The sequence below is a fragment of the Aythya fuligula genome, chromosome 23, assembly GCF_009819795.1.
Source record: "Aythya fuligula isolate bAytFul2 chromosome 23, bAytFul2.pri, whole genome shotgun sequence".
NCBI classification, from domain to species: Eukaryota; Metazoa; Chordata; class Aves; order Anseriformes; family Anatidae; genus Aythya; species Aythya fuligula.
In genome coordinates this window covers 6,137,375-6,158,460 of record NC_045581.1, presented here as the reverse complement: position 1 = coordinate 6,158,460, position 21,086 = coordinate 6,137,375, and the positions used below count along the sequence as shown (strand labels likewise).

Genomic DNA, 21,086 nt, shown 5'->3' with positions numbered 1-21,086 from the left:
ATTCTTGAATTGGTTAGGATTAAAATGCATCCTAGGCAGAGTGCAAGGGGCTGGGTTAATTTGGAGGAGCTGCAGCCAAACGTGAAGAATCCACCTGAATTAAGAGTGGCACAACATTCACTTGTCCTGCGTCTGCTTAGGGTTTGGTGGCAGTAGCAGGGTTTTACCTGGAGGAGTCGATTTGCCCGAACACACGGACTTTAAAAGAGTCTTTCCAGCCTTTGACTTCAAAGGGACGTAGCACCAACAACCTCCAAATTCTTACCTGTCCATCTGTGAACTGGCTGAACTGCTGCTGTCCTTGCTGGACTTCTGTCTGCGTTATCTGCAAGGGTAAGAGAAGGATGATCACTGAGGGCATTTTGGAGAGGGCTAGGACCCCACCAAAATATTCTGCCGCGGCCTTTCAAGAGCATTTAGACTCTTCCAAACTTCGTTCCCCCACCACGTGGTAAGATACATCTCATGCCGCTGGACTGCAGTCATGCTGGTGCTAACTGCAAGTCAAGAACAGGGGACATGGGGTTCAGCTGTTCCAAACCAAACACAAGCATGTCCTCTCTGACTGGCACCAGGAGAATGCGGCTCCAGGATCACAGAAAAGCAGCAGCTCTCCTATCAGGCAGAGAAGAATCCCTTGGTGACCAGCCTCACCAAGACCACGAGGTAACCTGCTGGCAGCAACGCTGGCCCTGATGTTTCACCTCTACAACAGCCCTCCTGAGAGCGCGCGCTGCTGCTGCTCCTCCCTCACCCAGCCAGAAGGAGCAGAAGTAAAGAGAAGGCTGATGAACTGAAGTTTTACCTGCAATCAGCTCAGAGGCAGCACGAGCTTTATACAGTGAGAGCCACGCACGCACGCACACACACGCATGCAGCTTTCACGTACAGGTAACGGAAACTTCCACTACGCTCCTCGCTTCGTTATTCTGACCAAGGTAACAGGAAGAAAAGAAACGCAGGAACCCTAGCCCAAGAGTTGGTAAAATTCAACTGGACTTTGCAGTTTCAGGAGCTAGGGAACAACACTTTAACAGTTAATGTCAGCCCTGCCGTCAGAGTGCGTACCTGCTGTGCATTGGTTGCAAGCGTCTGGATCTGCCCCTGGACTACCTGGGTGCCTGACACAGGTTGGGCTAAGCGGATATACTGCAGCTGGCCAGCATTCAACTGAACCTGGAGACAAGCGGAGGGGGCAGGGAAAGAAAATTAAACAGGGAACTGTGTAACCTGAAACACACAAACTTGCCTTCTCGTTTCCACAACAGAAGCCAGAGTAATAGATGCCATGGGAAGCTTCAGTTGGTTACCGGTTGAGATGAGCAACTACCACTACCTGCCAAAGCAAGAACGATGTCCACAGAACTCCTCCAGGTTCTTGAAGTAAACCCCAAAGAAGCACCACATCACTTCTTTCTTTCTTTCTCCAGAATGGAAGTGGTCAGTTAGTAGCTAAAGCATATTAATTGCTAAATTTCCGAAAGCATCAAGGACACTCATTTGTCTTTTTAGTTAGGAGAACCAAGTTACGACTTCGATGCATTGTTTCACATAAAGAAAGCTCTCACGAGCTAGCTGCACACAATGACACTCCTGTTACATTCTGCCAAAAAAATATAAAAAGAAAATACGGGAAATTTTCAAATAAACGAAGGCAGTGCAGATGACAAAACCCAGGGATATTGCAAGATAGTATTTGGAACCTTTAATTACAGCTCTTCCCCACCTGGCAGAGGCCAATTCTTTGTGTCGGTGCTTTGTGTTTTACGTTCAAACGCAGATTTATTTCCTACAACCCAGATCTTGCAAGGGTAGATGCCTGGGGGAGTGGGATGTGAAGAAAGTGTCATCGCAGTAACCTCAGCTCTCGTTTTGCATTTTCTGTGATACAAACAGCTGATACTGCTAATACCCATCTGAGAAGCAATAAAAAGCTCACCACATGCTTGATATTACTCTTGAATTTTTCATTTTGCGTTATTTATAGATTCATAGCCTTCAGGTTAATTATACACAGAAAAAAAATATTTTAAGTTTTCTTCTTTTTAAAAAGGGTGAAGACAGACATACAAAACACTTGAACACGGCTCACTTGACAAAGGTTGGAAGTGCCTAGAACATGGGCTTGGCATTTACACAAACACCGCTGACTTCACCAGCTGTGTCTAAAAGCTCCAATATTATTTCAAGAGCAAATAAACTCCACATGAGCATAAACATTTCAATAAAGAATCTGTTTCTGCACTGAGATCTGCCTGCAGAGCATGTTTTCCACGCTGGGGGTTTCCTGCTTCGATTTTAACTATACTACCAACAGAATGGATCAAAGCCATTTAGAAAAACTGCTCTACCAGAACTGTCAGTAAGCTCCACAGAGCTGGCCTGGCAATGCTTAGGCTAAGATGCAGATGAAATTTAACACAAAATTAACATGGGAAAACAAACGATTACCGTTTAATTGATGTATAGGCTTCCTTCCTTCCAACTTTGCTCAGTTTTTAAAAAGAATAAAGCCACCTTCCCACAGGCAACCCACAGTCCCAGAGCAAACACAGGGAAGAAGCAGAGTATCAGGAGTGTGTGGAAAGCCAGCAGAGAGTTTTGGGAAGATTCTCTCAGCACTCTTGCAATCTTCAGAGATGCTCCTGGTTTTACGGGAGTGTTTCAAACTTTTATATCTGCGTTAAGAAGGATTCTTAGCTGAACCCTAACTGATACCAGGGTGAAAAAAAAAGAACCATCAGAAGACAATGGTAACTGTATTGAGATAGAAAGGGAAAAATAATAAAAGCACAGCAGAAAGAGCGAAATGGATGGCAGCACTGAATAGACCGAGGGCTGCAGCTCTGTGGAACCACACAAAGTGATTTCCAGGTGAGGGCACTAACAAGCTCTCGTGGTGAGCGCACGGCTCCCCCGCTCCATTGTCCTTCGTTTGGTGGAAGCAGAAAGGGGGAAAGGTGTTTCATCTTCCACACACTGTGGCTCTTCGACACGTTGTGATTAAAAGGAGATCTGTTTAACTACAGGCAAAACAGCATCTCTGCTAAATGCTGAAGGGAGAATTGTGAGTATTTCATTAAAACACCACTCCCAAGTTACTCTCTTTTATAGTCTTATGCTTGTTAGAGACCCAAGCGCTCCTGAAGACAAAGCTTCCATGCTCAGGCACTTGACAGTTCTTATCTCATATCTGTTAATTTAAGCAGCATCTGAGGACCAGCCATAACTACCTGCTCTTAAATGCTCCCAGGCAAGAGGACGGTAGAAGAAAATGCCTGGCCAAAAGCAGGCACTAATTAAAAAGCCTCCAGACACACATTTTCATAAAGCACATGATCACTTACAACTGGATGCACCTACGTGGAGAACAGCACTTTGTGCACAACGCTACGGTCCCCTCACAGCTGCTTTATGAAGATTTCTTTCCCTCAGTAGATCTCCAAATCCTTTTCTTGCAGGGAGTTGCAGCATTCAGCAGAGACGACTGGAAAACAAGTCTGAACTGTTCTTCTGTTGCCAAACCAAAGGAGGATGCTGCAACACTCGGTACTGTTTTAACAGATTCACTCAAGCAGGGGTGCAGATCTCCTTCCCAAAGGCTTTTAAGAACAAGTATCTCAGAGAGGCTTCCATAAAGAAAGAAAAAATAAGAATGTAAGAGAAAGGCAGTGGAGAGCACAGAGGAGAAAAAAGGTTGCTTGTAGGAAAACACCACATTTGGCAAGCAGAGAGCTTCCTTTCGGACCAACACCTTAAGCCGAGCAGTCGGAATTAGCTGAAGATTTAAGAGATGAGAAGAAGTGGGAGGTGAATTGGAAAAATCTGGCAGCACCGACCACCTGAACTTTTCTCCAGATGCTGTGTCAAAGCACAAAGAGACAGGGGGAAGCTTAGCGAACCTTGACAAGCCAGACTTGTGGAAAAGATGGGTTTTGCCCCAGCCATGGGGAAGCCTCGTAATAAGAGAAATCAAAGTGAAGTGCTTGTCTCGGTCACTTGGTCTGACCTTCGTGTTGCTGGTTAAGTACACAGAACTGGATGGATTTTTTTTTTTAAGAGGTGCGAAATTTTCCAGATGGGAATCAAGAGCCCCGGCTTTGTGGTTGTTAGAAGCTACAAAGAGGGGAAAAAATGCCATTTTTTGACCCATGTGTTTACCTAGGACACGTGCCAAAATTTACCTCTGATGTTGGGCACTCAAAATCCCGTTCTTAAGGCCTCAGCAGATCTATGCTAATGTGAAAGCGAGAAGATATTTCCTGGTTCTGCAAAGCAATTCCTCCAAAGTATTTCGTAAAATATTTTTTATAACATAAAAGCTTATTAATAACTCACAGATGGCACCTTTCCCACTCAGTCTGCCAGGTCCCGACTTCAGATTTGCAGAGGCAGAACCAAGAAAAGGCAACAGAAGTTAATTACACTTTATTGAAACCATGTTGTAGTGGAGAACTCAGGTTTACTCTGGAACTATTTTATTTATTGCTTCCTAATAGCAAGTATTCCACTCAGGGGGAAGTGTTGGTGGTGGGCACTGAGTCTGCACTAGACGGGTTGGATTTATTCCCCCTTTCACATCACACCTGGTTTGTTTTCCTCTCCTAGTGCAGGAAACACACCACTCAATCCAAACTTCCTCTTACAATTAAAAAAAAAAATAAAATAAAGCATCCATGTACAGTCTCATGCCAGAACACCAGCAGATGGTGCGTTTGCAACGTTACACGTTTCTGGTGGTCAGAAGCCTTACCGGGATCTGCTGGATCTCTCCCGTGTTGGTGATGATCTGCTGCATGACTTGCATGGTCTGCCCGGTCCCGCTCTGCGCCTGCTGGGTCTGTCCTTGCGGCTGGGCCTGCACGATCTGCACCTGCTGGCCTTCTCCCACCTGCATCGTCACAGGGGTGGTCTGCGTTCAGAACAGCAGGTAAGGGCCGAGCAAGGACCCGACACAGGCCAACAGGATGCCAAAAGCGACAGGCAGGCTGCTCCCGAGACCCACCGTTATCTCCTGATGCTTAAAGTGCCTTGGAGAGAAACCAGGACCTGCGTGATCCTTGTTATTAACATCTCTGAACACCTGGCCTGCTCCTGCACGCTTATCTTTACGGCGCTGCTGTGAAGCAGGAAGCTGATTTTCTGATTTTACAGATAGGTAACTGTGCCAACGAGAGGCACGGAGACACGCCACATGTATTCAAGAAAATGAGTGCCAGTAAGGGCTCAAACTGAGACTTCAGAGCTCTGAAGATGGCAGTGGGCTGGTAACTGGAACCTGCTGCCTACAAAAGCAAAAGGTGCCACACCAGCCTCACCAACACACCACGATTGCCAGATAAAGGAAAAAAATAATTAAGAAAAGCAGAGCAGGCCCCGTTTCTCTATCAATGTCAACACTGTGCCTCTTAAAGCATCTCTTCATTGTTTTTTCAAATCAGTTTCCTAACCTCAGTATGCTATTAATAAAGGTGAGGAGTGGAGAAAAAAAACACACACAGTGAGAGTCACATGATTGACAGTGGACAAACACAGCCTCAAACTTATTCCAGCTTCACTTGCATGGGGAAAAAAAGAATTCATCCTACGGCTGCCACTGCTTGCTCTTGACTAAAGGTTTCAGTGGCTGCACTGAGCTGCAAAGCCCCCAAACCCTGCTCAGCACTCACCTGCCCCTGCTGCGGCTGCGCGATGATGATCTGCCCGGGCTGGATGGTGGTCGTGGACGTCGTGGTCTGCTGCCCTTGCTGCTGCCCCTGAACCTGCACTGCAGCAGGCTGCTGGGCGAGCGTGAAGTAATACTGGACGGGCTCGGCTGGGGTCACAGCCTGACGCACCTCCTCCTGCAGCACAGGGAAAAGGTAGGTGAACGGGGAGGGAACAGAGCCACAGAGATTGCCCACCCCATCTCCCATAAGCATACTCCACGGGAAACCATGATCAACCCCTCATCCCTAACAGTTTAACTCAAGTAACCCTGAGATGACAAATCCAAACCGGCTTTCCTGATTTATTCAGCTATATGGAAATCAAAACCATCTCCAATATCTTACGTCTAATCACGCAGTCACCAATTTCATTATGAGAAGCGAATGTATAAAATTACCAGAGCTGAAAACCACGCAACTCCTCATCAGTAAATTCCATCATCGCCTGTTATCTCAGCACTGAATGAATTGCAAATGCACCAGGAAGACTCACAGAGCCTCAGCTGTCAGCAAAACCCTCTTCTTAGCCCACACGTCCAACACAAATCTTAATCTAGCTCTGATGTTAAGCCCCTCGGAATAGAAGGCACGCACTTGATGTATGCTGTAGTGCCTTTATTTATTTATTTAAACCCAGCTTTTCCAGATCCGTAACGACTTCATCTTGCACCATGGCTCTTGGCAGCCTGATTCTGCTGCTAGCAGGAATCTCTCAAGAGCGTGAAGAAAAAGCCTCTGCTCTAGCTCACGGACTGAAGCACAGGCTGCAACATGGATGTTTTGCTTTATCTAAGGACGTCTTTGGGAAAGAAAAACCCCTTACGATTAACAATATCTTAAGCAGGGAATTTTAGGCAAGATCTGGAGCGATTATTAAGTGGCAAGCAGTTAATGCTGAAGACTCCAAACCCTCAGGCTCCCCGGAGGAGCAGTCAGGTCTGCACCTCGCAGAGGATGCGGCTCACCAGCTGTTCACTCCATGGCAGAAGGCGTAAACAATCCTCTCCCAGCCACCTCGAGTTCACAGCTGAGAGTGTAGGATGTTTACACGTGCTACAACATGGTAGGCTCCAGGCTGCACGAGTCCCTTCCGCTCCCCTGCATTAGCAGCAGGTTGCTCGTGGCTTACCTTCAGCATCCCCAACTGGATGGAAAAAGAAGAATTTGTGTTAAAACAGAACTGGTGAATGCTGCCTGATGGGCACCAGGCTTGAGTAAGAGAGCCTTTTCCCCCAGATGCTAGCCTCTCGGAGGGACAGCAGCTAAACAAAGGGAGATTTCTCAACAGCCTACCAGAAGATCACGCCCCAAAGGTTAAGCTGTTCACAGTTGGCTGTAACCACGGAGCGACTTCGGAGCAGGGCTCTCAGAGCAAACATCGGCGCTGCCCCACAGCACCGCCAGCCACCAAACACGTGCAGGACTTCCTACACACGGCAGTTCACCCATTAATTCCCCCTCGCTTCATCCAATCCTCTAGGGAAGGGATTAATAACAAATTTAAAATAGATATTCAACAGGACACGTCTCCAGCTCACCATAACCCTGCACATCCAGGAGAGCTGTCGCTGTTTCTGTGAAGCCCAGGCCTTGGGCACGCTATTTCTAGAGCACTCCAATCCTCAGTTCCTACCCAAAACCTCAATTAAGGCCCCAGGTATCTATTCCAGGTTAAAGGTGCCTTTGCTAGACACCGAAGTGACTCCAAATCCCCATCTGCTCGCAGTAGGTTATATCGCATGGCTTGCCATCCTTTATTTTCAGGCCATAGCTTTAGTTACCAGAGCAACATAACAGTCACGGCTTCATTCCCAGCTCCTCCACGTAACCAACACTAACTTGTCAAACAGTCTTTTCCGTGGTAGAGATAAAATGCAGATTGCACCCCCAGCCAAAAAGCGCAGGCTGTCAGCCTACAGGCAGCTCCTTTTCAACACTGTTGAATCAGAGGAATATTTTCCACTGTAAAGCCCTGACCTGGGCTGTTATCAGGCAGCTATTTCTCCAAACTTCTCTTGCTGCTAGAAGTCTTTTTTAATGATTCAGCAGTGTTCAGAAAGAGTGAATATTTCATCTCCAAGGCCTATTTCAGTCCAAACCTGACGGGGTCCCGCTGCTGATGCTGTGCAATCCTGCAGACAGTTCTGGTGTGACGCATCACGACAAGTGAACCTAGCAACTTGCACGCATCCAACACATGCTGCTAAAATACTTCACGCATTAATTTGGTTATAAATCACGAGGGGTTTCTTCTTGCTGTAAATCACAAGGCTCCAGGCAAGGGAAAATATGGGCAATGTTCTCCCTCCCCAACACCGAGTACTCAAATATAAATATATATAAAAAAAAAATATATATATATAGCACTACAACGTAGAATAACTGAACGAGGCACTAAAAGAACTGAATTTGCACTGCCAGAACTCTCCTGCCTTACCTCAGACTGCAACCTGAACCAAACTGAAATGGGGGTTCCCTTTCCCCCCAGTTAAGTGCAACACTGAGAGCACCTGCACCAGCTGCTGCTTTGTCTTTTTATTTAATACTGAACTAAAGATCTTTGGATAAGTCATCTCTGCTGTACTACTGCAGGGATAAAGCAGGGAACTTGTGATGAAGAGCAGAAGGAGCCGTGCCATGCTCCCATACAAGATGTTCACCCTGTGTATGGACCACAGAGCTCCCAGCACACCAGTAACGAAGTGTTGAGATAATACTAATTGTAACCACAGCTGATTGCAGCTCTGGGATGGACACTCCTGCACATACCGTGACGTGGGAAGGCGTTTTCTTCACTTACTAGAGAGTCACAGTGCTTCTGGAAATCAGAACCCAAGGTTAACTCAACTCGGGATGTCACCAAAAAGGATGAAGCGCAGATTTCCTCCCTTTGGTGGTCACGGCAGTAGGACCATGAGGATTTCAAGACAAAAACTAAAACCACCTCCAAAATCCAGATCTACAACGAGGCCACTGCCTCTGCGCTCAGAGCAGGTATCTTCTTGCATGCTGTCCTGATTTATATTGGAATCTTTTCTTTGACATCTCTCATATTCCAAGTAAAACACTTGCCAGCAAGTTGTTTTTACAGTATTCCAGCCTCTCCAGTAGCACCCATAAGAAAAGATATTTTAAGGATCATTTTGCACATTTCAAAGACTAAGGCACTGCAAACCTCCAAAAGTACCAGAAAAACAGCTGAAGAAAGCACATAAACTGTTATAAGCCACTGCAATCTACTGTTCAGAGAAGAAACTGCTGCAGTCAAGCCCTGGGCAAGGATTCCAGGAGCTGCTGAGCAAGGTGCAGCCCTGCCCAAACCCTTCCCTAGAGGTGCACCAGCAGCAGGAAGCCCAGAAATTTTCTCAAGCAACGTGTAACGAAGAGAGACCAATAATCACTGGGCTGGTGAACTTGGAGCAGCAAAAAGAACAAGATTTTAAGCGAAAGAGATGAGTTCGCCTGGATCTGTTTCTCTGTGCATCTGAAGCAGCAAGACAGCTTCACCCCCACCTCGCTGCAATTTTGTCACCGTCTCAAACACGAGGGAAACAAGCGCTTTGTGAAGCACGAGCCTGTTAACTTTCAAAGGACATCTTGTGCTCAGATGACCGCAGCAGCCTGCCGCTGTAAACATCCGACTGAAAGCTCCTTCTAACACCTTACAGCTTCCAGTCAAGGATGTTTACAGTAGCAATGACTGCCCCAAAGGGTGCATAGCACTAGCACCTCCTGCAAAGATGCCTATTTCTTCCTTTCACAACACTCAGAAGGATGCAGACTCAGCACACTTTTAAGTTATTTTTTTTTAAATGCTGGCAACATTTGTTTTCAGAGCTCTTTAGCAATGTTTTTGTTACTTACTTAAATCCCCAAGTTAAACTTCTGTAAATCTCTACGCAAACTATAAAAAAAAAAGAACCCGAAAACTGCTGTGAAGAAACCTGTGAAAAAAAGAGGCACAAACTTCATGTTTAAACCTGAGATTCTGGACTTCTTTATTAAGACTCTACCAATTAGAGAGTGAAATCGCACCAAGGAAAGGACAGACAACAGGGCAACTACTTTTCTGTCTCACCTGCCGCTTTGGAGGCTTCAGCTCATCTCTTGGAACGATGTCGATGAGAAAGTCAAACTGATCAAACTTTGTAATCGCCATGGCAATGTCATTCCTCTAGAACAACAAAAAGAAAACCACTCTTCAGCTTTAGAAGTCGGTTTCCTCACTGAATAAAGTCAAGGCTTTTTAATCAAAGGTGTTTAACAAACTCAGGTTTTTACAGTCATCTACTTACTCAGGCACCAGGCCTAAACAGATTCTTCACAACAGCACTGATGTAATTCACTACAGAGGGCTCATGACAACAGTCACAAACCTTTTAGCACATTAAAAAAGGGGAATTGTTAAAAACAAAGAACTTTAAAAAGTCAAACAAAAACCCACTCCAAAGATCTGTGCAAAAAGCTTTGCAAAAAGATGAAGATGACTGTTAGAAACTGCATTACTAGAAACATATGTAGAATACATGTTGGGGAGAGGAGGGAAAAAAAAAGAATCACAGGATCATCTTATTCAGGGCAGGGGAATCCCAAGAGATGTTGAGAGAACAGGCTTCAGCATGTGGAAGGGCAAAATAGTTAAAAGAAAGCAGGAAGATAAAAACATACTTAGCAAACTGGCCAAACATGCATCAGAAAAAGGATGTGCAAGAGCCAATGAGCTTTTAAGAAAAACTGGCAAGGCAAATATCTTCTTGAAATTGCTATATACAACGTATATATAAACCTTTTCCTTTATATCTTAACCAAAAAAAAGAAAACAAAACATTAACATCAGGTCAAAACATTAAAAACCTGAACGAAGAGTCAGCCAGCAATAAGTCATCACTTAAATGTATTTGCTTAAGTTCTGAAACAACCCTAGGATAAAGAAGACTGAATGTCTTGAAGGAAAAAAAAAAAAAAAAAAAAAAGGTACTGTCATTTAAAAATTTCTGCAAGCCACCTTAAAAAGTAGAGCTGATTCAAGAAGCTATTAAAAGCCTCATTTTCATTAGCTGAAGATAAATTTATAAAGCATGTATATGAACATGAGTTGAGACAAAGATGCCTACGCTGCCTAATGAGTGGGTAAGATTTAAAAGACTATCAATCCTCACATTTCAGGCTAGTTGACATTTCTAAACCTCATACTGTCTTGGCATTTAAGTGCCAAACAATCATCACATAGAAAGCACAAGAGAGACATTTCTTTTGTTCTGCAGGCAGCATACATTATAAAAGTATCTTCACCAGGAAGAAAACTTTTATTGAACAGATGTCTCTCATATTTCATTCTCCATGCTGAGGATTGGGTTCAAGCCAATTTCCTTCGGAATAGACTCCCATAACTCAGACCTCTCCACTCCAAATTTTTTCCTAAATGCTTGATAAGAGAGCCTGCATTCCTCCAGCTGCACTGTCCATGCGGAGAGCAGCTGTTCCAGGATGGCAGCTGCTGTGGGAGGCAAAGCTCTCAGAAAGAAAACCTGGGTCAATTAAAGGTCTTATACATTAGGATCAGGATTTAAGCACAATTCTGAAATAACAACTTGAAAGCTGTTAACAGGACGTGCCCGAGTTAACACTTGCTGCTTACGAAGCATCATGTTATTGGTATGTGTACCAAATAACCCTTCCCACAGTAACTGCATTAAAGCCTGGATTAAGGAAGTTGCATTAGCCCAATTTAGGGAAGATTGAGTGGTTAGACACCCACTCAACAGCACAGCTTTGGACTGAAGCCAGAGTTGTCTGCTTGCCACCATGGCAATCTCTGCACTGGGGTGTGGGAGATGCAGCGTGGCCCTAAATTTCTCTCACCTCTGATCTGAGGGCCTGGACTGATGGTTATTGCAGGGTCAGGTAGTTCTGATCAATATTTAAGACAAAGCACGTCAATTTTTTCATAAAAGACCCTAGAGGGCTACAGTTTACTCCTGAACCACCAAGAATTGACTCCCAGTCCAAAGGGAACAGTGATCTGTTGCAGAGGTGGGTGTTTTTGTTTTCATCTCTGCACGTTTATCAACCCAGACTAGCAGCCACAAGCTTACATTAGCAGAATCACTACTGAAAAACAAATCAGATGAAGTTCAACAGTTACAGACACCCCAAGTAATTAGAGCAGGCCACAATTAGCAGACAGCTGCAGCTCTGTGTGTTTTTCTTGTTGTCTGTTTGTTTTTAAGACCAGGTTAAGCAAAACTCATTTAAGTTACACAGGGCACTGTGCTTTGTACCAAGGTTTGTGATGATAAACACAGGCACTAAAGTTACTGTCTACAAAACAAACCTCATATTATGGAAACAAGAAGTTGGAAACAGCCTACGAAGCAGATGAAGGCTAGGTAGGAGCAACTCTGTTACCTGCAGAGTCCTGCGTTTGTTGTCCTCTGTGTGTATCCACGCTCGCAGAGTCAATTCTGTTATGAATATCTGAGCTGCCTTGGCGAACAACACAGGAGCTTCAGCGCTGATCATCTGTAATTAAATTTACAGATTTATTTTTTTTTTGAGGTTACCATCAATATTCTAATGCAGCAGAGTGGTAGTCAGGGTAACTTCATAACGTTACTCAAATCTGAACGGTTGCATTGTTTAACGGTGAAGCTTGGGGAATTTCCGTAACAGATCTGCGGGGCTGACACTCCAAATAATTACCAGGCTGGAGTTAAACACGCAGTGAGGAGTACTGATCGTATACAGGCTGTCTTCCAAGCCTGTTTCATACGTGCCTAGTTAGACGTGAGCTCTGTATCGTGCTGGATTACGGTAGGCCAGCAACGTGCAGTTACAATTGGCATCAGCGCGTTCTTGGCTATGGGTAACAACCAGCACCTCCTCCTGGCACGTGAGGACAATTCTGAATGAGGGCAGAAGCTGAGCAGGACAGGCTGAGGGCTCGTTACAAAGCCTGGCTCCTATATTGATGTTACAACTATAAAGTATGTTAAAATGAACGGAGAAATTGCAAAGGAGGTTTGGAGCCACAAGCACCTCGCCAAATTACCAAATTCCTTAGCCTTAAGAAGTACCTAGCTCAAGTGCAGCACTTTCATTATGAGCTGGCTTGGCATTAGCGATGACTTCCTAGAACAGGCTGCTTCTTGTTAAATAATGCTTGAAGGAAGGCCAGAGACTTGATTTCCCCTTAAATCTCATCTTTCCCTTCATTATCAAAAAAAAACGACACTCATTTGGGTAAGGCAGCAACTCAGGACCTCAGCAGCTTGGGTTCATTCCAGTTACAGGCCGAATGAAGAGCTCCCTTGCACAGGAGGACAACACACACCTTTTTCCTGAATCCCTTTTAAACATTAAAGGTTGTCCTACGAGAAGGATGGTGTCACATTGAGAAAAACAATAAGAAACTGCAAACTGTTCTCTGCTCTCTTAGGAGAGACACATCTGACAGTTCTCCAGTTTAGAAAACTGGGAGGACAGGAACAGTGCAAGCATCAACATCCCAGAGCTGATTCCTTCCTCTTTTCCTCTATTTTCATAAAATGCTGCCAAGCTTTCATCAGTCAACTCACGTGTTGTCTTCATCAGTCACACGTCAAGGGTTCAGCTCAAATACTGGTATCAAACCCATGTTATCTACCTAAATTATTATTTGTTTTTCCGGAGAACTTTAAACAGCATATCACACGTTTACGTGAGATCACATTAAACACCCTACAGCTTTGTGAAAGAGTTGAGAAAAATAAGGAGGAAACACGAGAAAAAAACAGTTAAGCACTAGAGAAAACAAATGAAGGAGAAAATGCCCAGAACGATGCAGTAAATTGCTGTTTAACAGAAGCAAGCACAATTGCAGAAGTCTTAAGCAAAGATCCCAAATGACTCCGCTTTCCCAGTTCAGTTTAATTACACCAGGCCAGCTGATACTGCATCCCAGGCAATTGCTCTATAATGTGCTTTAAAAATAACTACACACAGTAACAATAATGAGTAATGAATTGCAAGGAATTATCGCTACAACATCCACCAGAAGGGTCATAAACACCTAGGAAAAAAAGCCACGATTGTACCTTCACATCCTCATCTAGCTTCATTATCTTCTTAATACGAGCCAGGGGCAGTTCTTGAACTCTGAAGTCTTTCTGCAGAGAGATTCAGATTTGAGAGACTCTTTAGCGATACTTAACTGAAAACAAAAGAAAGAAATGTTAAAATAAATCGGTACTGTCCAAAACTGAACTGGCTAAAACTAGATAAAAATAACTTAGTTTCTTTGAGGGATGGCAGTTTCTCTGCAGATCCAAGCATTCTCATCTGTTTTTCTGTGTTTTATACTGGTACAGCTGTACTTCAATCTTCTGTCAGACACTTGCAGTTACAATTTCACCTCAAAGCTGAAGTCATTCTGCAGAACAGAATGTTTCTGATGTTATAAATAGAGGCAGAAATGGGTATTTGAAGCAACTAATTCAATTAGGTGTCTTAGGACCCAGAAAGCAATGGAATTTGCAAAAAGTCACTTGAGAAAATGAGGGCAAACAGGAGCTCTGTGGGGCCACAGGATGAAATCCTTTACTTGCACTTCACTGTTGTTCAACACAGGTTCTGGTGTCAAAAACCTCCGCAAGAGCCTTGTCCAAAAACCTCTTCCGTTCCCGTTTTCAGATGGATTTCTTGCAATTCTCCAGCAAAAAGAAGCGCTGACTCAAAATGGTGTAATGATGGTTTAAGAGACGGCGAGAGAGAGAGAGAGCTGTCACTGTAATCAATCATCCTGCTCAGCTGTGAGCACGAACCCGACATGTGCAGCAACAGAGATGCCACCGAGCGTGGAAGGAGGCACCAACACCTCCCTCTGGGGGTGAGGGAAGCTGCTGAGCTTCACTACAAGCCTTGGTCTCCCCTCTCCGAAGATAGAGAGGAATAAAAAAATGCAGCTTTGCTAACAGGAGCCCCTTAAAAGAGGGATAAAGGCTACGTACCATCGCGTCAGGAATGCAGAATCCCTGCCCACAAAAGGGCTGCTCAAAAACATCTTTTCCCTTCTCTACAAAAATGTCAAAAGAAATAAAAGGAAACTCATTTCTCTGGGGAAGAAAGCACTGCGAGACATGTTAGTGAAACAAAAGAGGGGAAAAAATGCTGAAAATGCTGCTTTCTATTGAAACAAAATATGGAAGCCGTACATGGCCCAGCCAGCACTCCAGCAGGGGGTATTTTAGTTAAGTTATATATAAAAAATTATCTTATTTTAGGGCCGTGTGTGTCTGTATATATATAAATAAATAGAAAAGTCTGCCCTTGCTCTGGAAAGAAGTGTGAATGTGGCAGCAGCAGGGCCAGGGGGGTGTTTTGGAAGGACTTGGGGCAATGGGAGAAGAGAGCAGCCAGGGCTGAGCCCGGTGCTTGAACTCACGGCGTGCTGAGGGTGGCACTTCCAGCCAGTGACCGCCACATAAACAGCTTCAGGGGTTGCCAGGGCATGAAAAAATATCCCCAAGGTTTTCTGGAGTTTATTTTTTTTAAGCTCATTCCCTTTTAAAGAGCCCCGTGAGGTTTGGGCAAGCCTCAAAGAAAGATGAAGACCAAATTCCTAATTTGTAAGGCTCTTCATGGTGCTAAGCAGTTCACTTCCACGAGCAGCAGAGCTGCAAGCAGACACTTGCACTCCCAAGTGCGTTGCACAAGGTACGATGCTATTAAAATCATTAGAGAAAAGAGACGGTGAGAGAAATCGCAGAAATTTAAAGCTCCTTTATTCCTTTAAGGCTGACGGGCAAACGTCACATAAATCAAAATTAATACGCAAGTGCCATGCTGAAGGGAAGCATGACCACTACTGGCTACTGCCCAGCACAACAAACTTCAGGCACCGATTCTTCATCTTTTCTTTTTTCCAAATTAGGTCTCGATGTGTTCACAGGCCACTTCGAACTCACTGTGGAGCTGAAGTGCTGGTTTCAGCCTTGTCTCGTTTCCTATTTCTCCAAGATCAGGCTACAGTCCCTTTTGTCCTGCGGGGCAGAGAACAGGGACCTCTGGTTCGTTCCTATAAAGCAGCTCCCTTCTCTCCTCCCCTGAATTCCAGCTAGTGGTGGCACATGGCAAGTGCACAGAACCAGAGAGAGCTGTGAAAAGCAGGCAAGCAGAGCAGGCTTCTCCACCAGAGAGCTGCTCTGACCTCTACCACGCAGTACAAGCAGACGAGCTCCAAGGGCACTTACGTCCACAAACACGGGAGCCCTTTCAATAAGATGCACAAAAAATTTCAGGGTTTGATTACGCTGCTGTTATCCCTCTTCCTCGCCATCTCCCCTTCAGCATCCTCAGCTAATTTTTCAGGGGCTTACTACCTTGCGATGCAATAAATAGATTCATGCAGCAGTTAAAAATTAAGCTGCCCATCCTTGATAAGCTGCAGAATAAACCCCTTTCATGTGGAGATGAAGACAAACTACAGCTCTCGAACACCAGAATTCACTGCACTGAAAAGAGGAAAGTAATTAATTCTGGTTATGCATACAAAATTCTACATCTGTTTCTTTAATCAACTATCCGCACGCAGGCTGAAAAAAGCAGCTTATCTTCAAACTCCTTGATTGGGGTTTTCACTTTGAACAGCCCATCTTCCACTGGAGCTCTTTTGTTTCCAGTCACATTACAAGCACGGCAGCGTGCTTTCAGGACCACAGTATCACAGTCATCTATCAATCTCTCCTGAAAAGTCATTTTTATTATATGCCCTTGTTCTCAGGCACATCTCTTTTGGGGATGGGAAAAAAAAAAAAACAAAAGAGAAGCTACTGAATATTCTTATTCTCAGCCTATACCTGATTTTTTTTTAATCAAATGCCTTTAAATTAATAAAGCAAGTGATGATGTGCTTGGCATTCAAGGGAGTTGCAAGACTTCAGGCTTGTCAAAGGAGGCTTGACTGAAAGAGGGCACGACAGCTACACACGGAAGCCTAAACCCAAAAATCCATTCACAAAATCCTAACGGGCTGCCAATAGCCAGATGTTTGAATCCATAACGGGGGTGGGGAGGATTAAGAGGTGTATTTTGGTAAGGATATCCTTACATGGAAGCAATGCTTGTCGCAGATTTTGTATTCCTGAGTTTGAACAGCCTGCTACAGCATGAGGCATGGTCTCAAATCCCTTAACCTCCTGCTGGCAGCTCCCCTTATACCTGGATATATTTTAAAATCCCTTCCTCTTTGCCCGCCAGACCATAATACCCATGCAAGAAGCTGCCAAGGTTATCATTTAGGCTGTTAAACATTCAGTTAACCTTCTTCTTTCTTCCAGTGCCTGCCTCAGGTTCTGAGGGTTGTAGCAAACGGTCCAAAACCCGGCTGGACGATGATCAGCTCTTAGGGCCACATCGCCGTGTGTGAACAGCCAACCCCGCGAGCAGCAGGAACACGTCCAAAAAGAGGCTAATCCTCCAGAAATAGCACAACTGGAGGAGACACTTACCACTGTGAGGTTGCGGATCTCCTCCATGACTCGTGGCCAGAAGGACTGGAGGCTTTGCTGGGCATCGCTGTTGCCAGCTGTACCGAAGCTGCCATCTGTGGACATGCTGGAAACTGGGAGAAAAAAAGAAAAATGGGAAAGGGTTAGTGCTGAGGGAAGGATGAGGGAGTCAAAGGCATGCAGATTCCCTCCGAATCCCAGGAACACAGGAAGGGGCCAGCCTGGCTCAGCGCCAGGAAAATTGGCAAAGATCTGCCAGTGCAGGTCCCGGCAACGACGTGAGAGATACTCACAGCCTCCGCAAAGTGTTTTGATTTAATTTTATTTGGTTTTCCAAAGATTAAAAAAAGAACATATAGAAAAAAGAAAAGGAACTGAAGGCTGCTGATTCCTTCTTCCAGCTCTGCCTCTTCACAAGGAGTCACAGACCACGACCATGGCCAGCCACAGCTCGCACTGCAGTGCTCACCTGCCCTACAGTCAGTTCTTCTGCTGCTTGCTGCAGCCAACAACAGCGCGGGACACGGCACCAAACACCCCTCAAAGCGAAGCCAGAACATCAATGTCAGCCTGATATTACTTCTAAAAACTGTAATTTAATCATTTATTCTGTGCCTGTTTGCAGAGTGTCCGGTTTGGTGGATTTGCACTGTTTTAGCACACCGGCAGGATCCTGGCTCCAGCAAGATCCCCGAGGGGCAGCCGTGCCCAACACACACTTACACCCAGGACGGCCGAGGAGCAGAGCCCCACGGGACAGGGCTGGCACCTCCCATGCACAGAGGCACTGTGCTGAACGCCAGCAGAGTCTACGAAGAGCTGCATTTTTCTTTAATTAACCTGGGGAGGATGACGAGGAGGAGCACGGATCGTGTTTGCAGTCTCAAGGCAAGAGTTCAAGACGGGGAAGACGGCAGGCAGGGCTCCGATGGAAATCAGCGACCTGAGGACTCCCCGACAACTATCTGCATGACAATCCTGCCCGCCCACCAACTGAGATAGTTCAAGTATTTATAAGAAAATACAGATGGAGAAATAGTCTACTGACAATCTTAAATTGGCACTTGATTTCCCCTTGATCTGCGGTGTCAAATCCAGACAAAGAGGAGTTTAGGCAGATAAATAGAAGCTGATGCTTCAGATCTGCTCCACGCTGGCAATATTTCACCACCACCACCAGCCAGGGGCTTTGCTGCAACTGGAGATGCGATCCAGCCCGATGACAAGCCAAATCACTTCTCAAGGCTTTATTGAGAAATACAAATGACTTGCGTTCAACCCACTTAAACGCCGTGCCGGAATACAACGAGCTACAAAACCCTCAGAAGCAACAGTTCCTCGAACAACCTAGAGTTCAGAAATCCTCCTGATTAATCCAAAAAATTCCTATCTTTGAGGCAGACCCAGGTTTTTTTCTGATTTCAGAAGGCAAAGTGAACAGCCTGCTGCTTGCCCAAGGGACAGCTGAGCTTCAGGAGACTGCTGATGAGGATCGTCAGGAAATTGAGTAAGAGTCGCAGCAAGAGTCATTGACAGGGTGATTTTTTGGTAAACTTAAGAGAAAAAATAACTATAGACACCAAAATAAAAGCCTGAACAGAAAAAAGCCTGTTAAAGCTACTCAAAACTTTACTCCAGAAACAAGTCTGCAGCAGGACATAGATGTCATGGATATACACCCCGGGAAGGCGAGCATTTTGTTCCCAGACTCAGGAAAAAAGAAGCTGAAGGGTGAAATGCTGAGGCCTGGCCCCAAAGGTGCTCACCGAGCCCATCAGCCAGCAACAGGCGGCAATTTGAGCTCTCCTGCTCATCGCAGCACATCACCTACAAGCATTAAACACAAGATCCTGGGGCAGCTCGCTTCAGAGGAGCACAAAGCAACCACGAAGACACCAAAGTCCCCCAAAATGGCTAAATCTGAAGGGAGAGGCTGAAAAGCAACGAGATGGAAATTCGGACAGATGCTTCGCTTCAACGTCCTTCGATTACAGCCACAAATCAGAACGAAACGAGTATTTCTGAAAAACGCCGCTGCAAAAAAAGCTCCCCCCCAAGGTTTTACCACCATTCAAATACAGAATCGCTGCTGAGATTGCCTTAGGATCCCCTCAACCATCCCACGTTGTTTCTTTTTTGTTGGTTTTGCCCCCTGTGGCCTTACAATACATTTACCAACCGAGCTCACGTTAACTAAGTCAGATCCCAGCACCCTGTTAACTCGCTGCATCTTATGATGATTTTTTTTTGCAGATAAGCTTGGGGCATCATAGCCAACACCTGTATGGGATTGTCCCAGAACTGCCTTCCTGATGAACATCCACCCCTGCCTCATCTGAAGGCACCTTTGGAGAAAGCGAGGTGCTTTGTAAAACTCTCCAGCTCAACAGGTACCAATTTATTTCGCTGCTTTCAGCACACACGACGCCCTCAGGCCACAATCCTGGAATTCCAGTCCTAGATGAAGTGGCCCAGCTCCACCTCCCCGTTACGAGGTGGAAAACACTCAGGAGATAACACAAAACTGCCCTTACCATTCCGTGTACACCACAAGTCCTTCAGCACGTCACAGCCGTGGTGATGCTGTCACTGCAGCGTCAGAACTAACACCACCACGCACAGGTAACAAATCACAAATAAAGCTAATGCTCAAACATGGGCCAAAATCATTCACCCCAAAGATAGGGGAACTCTTTTCCATTCCTGTAAGACACCTAAATATCCAAGGCAGCTTTTCAGGTAGCGGGACAAGGTCACGCTCACAAACCTACAAGGTTCTGAAGCCGCACTCTGGATGAAAACACAAACTTCCAACTTTCTCAAAGCAAACCCAAGAGGCTTTCTGCAAAACCAACCCAATTTAAAATCCAAACGCTTCCTTCCAGCTCACCATCACACGAAGCTGCTGCAATTGCTCAGTTTTCTTTCAACCTTTCCCTCCTGCAGCATCACACATTGCTGGCACCCCAAATTGCTGCTCCCAGCTGCGGGGAGGATCATTCCAGGGCGCTGGACGAGGTGCACGTTTCTGCATTTCCCTGGTGGTCAGGAGAGTTAAATCCTAGCCTAAATTACCTGCGGAGGGCACCGAGTACTTCTTGCCTAAGGTCTTTAAGAGAAGGTTGCACAAACAAGTCAGGAAGGGCTCCGGTCGGGTTGGTCTTGCCTCGGGGCAGAAGCATGAACAGGATGACCTCTTCGGGTGTCTTCCAGCCCTTTCTTCTCGGAGCACTTAGCAGCGTGCATTTTATCTTCAAAGCACTGTTTGAACATTGCCTCCCCGATGCCTCCAACACGTTACTTCTGGTCTCATCCCTCCCAGGCACGGCGTTTGATTTCAGCCCAAAGGAGCTGCGAGGCCAAGGCGAGGGGGGCCTGGGTGGCCAGCTCCAACACACGGCCCCTTAACCCCAGCGGGGCCAAACCTGCTGTGGGCCACCCACTGCCCACCTGCCACCACCAGCAGCACCGCTGGGCTTTGGGGTTTTTGCTGCTGTCACCCCAGCACCTCGTGTTCCTCCCCGTGGGAGGCAGCAGGCGCGAGGAACCAACCTGATTTTGCTCATGCAGAGCAGAAATTGCCCCGATAACCTCTCTGACACTGAGTGCGATGTGGAATTACAGCCTGGATCTTGCAGAGAGCTGCACAAAGCCACAACTGAGCCCGAATCTCCTCCTGGACGTGGTGCTGCCTGGGCAGGCTTGGCAGGAACGAGAACTGCTGCTGCAAACCGCTTCGGGGACACGGGACGAGGGAATATCCTACAGCACCTGGAGAAAACGTGGTGAGCTCCGTACCTCAACGCAGCAGGCACACAATGGGATGAGAGTCTCGGGCAGGTCATTGTCAGTTAGCTTTGCCCTTTCAGGAGAATAAAAATCCCAGGAATTG

The 21,086-nt window shown here is 45.8% G+C and overlaps 1 protein-coding gene across 7 annotated transcripts in view; it reads right to left on the bottom strand.

Annotated features, from left to right (window-relative positions):
- The window catches only part of NFYC (nuclear transcription factor Y subunit gamma), a 28,328-nt gene that overhangs the window by 1,155 nt on the left and 6,087 nt on the right, over positions 1–21,086 (bottom strand). For 5 of the 7 annotated variants that reach the window (XM_032202197.1, XM_032202202.1, XM_032202200.1 and 2 more), the window contains exons 2-9: positions 17,195–17,307; positions 13,784–13,855; positions 12,117–12,230; positions 9,787–9,882; positions 5,670–5,843; positions 4,754–4,912; positions 1,069–1,176; positions 266–325 (exon numbers count right to left, since the gene is read on the bottom strand). In XM_032202197.1, the coding sequence (XP_032058088.1) occupies positions 266–325; positions 1,069–1,176; positions 4,754–4,912; positions 5,670–5,843; positions 9,787–9,882; positions 12,117–12,230; positions 13,784–13,855; positions 17,195–17,299 (888 nt within the window). In that variant the 5' untranslated portion in view covers positions 17,300–17,307. The remainder of the gene's footprint in view (positions 1–265; positions 326–1,068; positions 1,177–4,753; positions 4,913–5,669; positions 5,844–9,786; positions 9,883–12,116; positions 12,231–13,783; positions 13,856–17,194; positions 17,308–21,086) is intronic. The other 2 variants (XM_032202203.1, XM_032202204.1) reach the window with 2 other exon arrangements.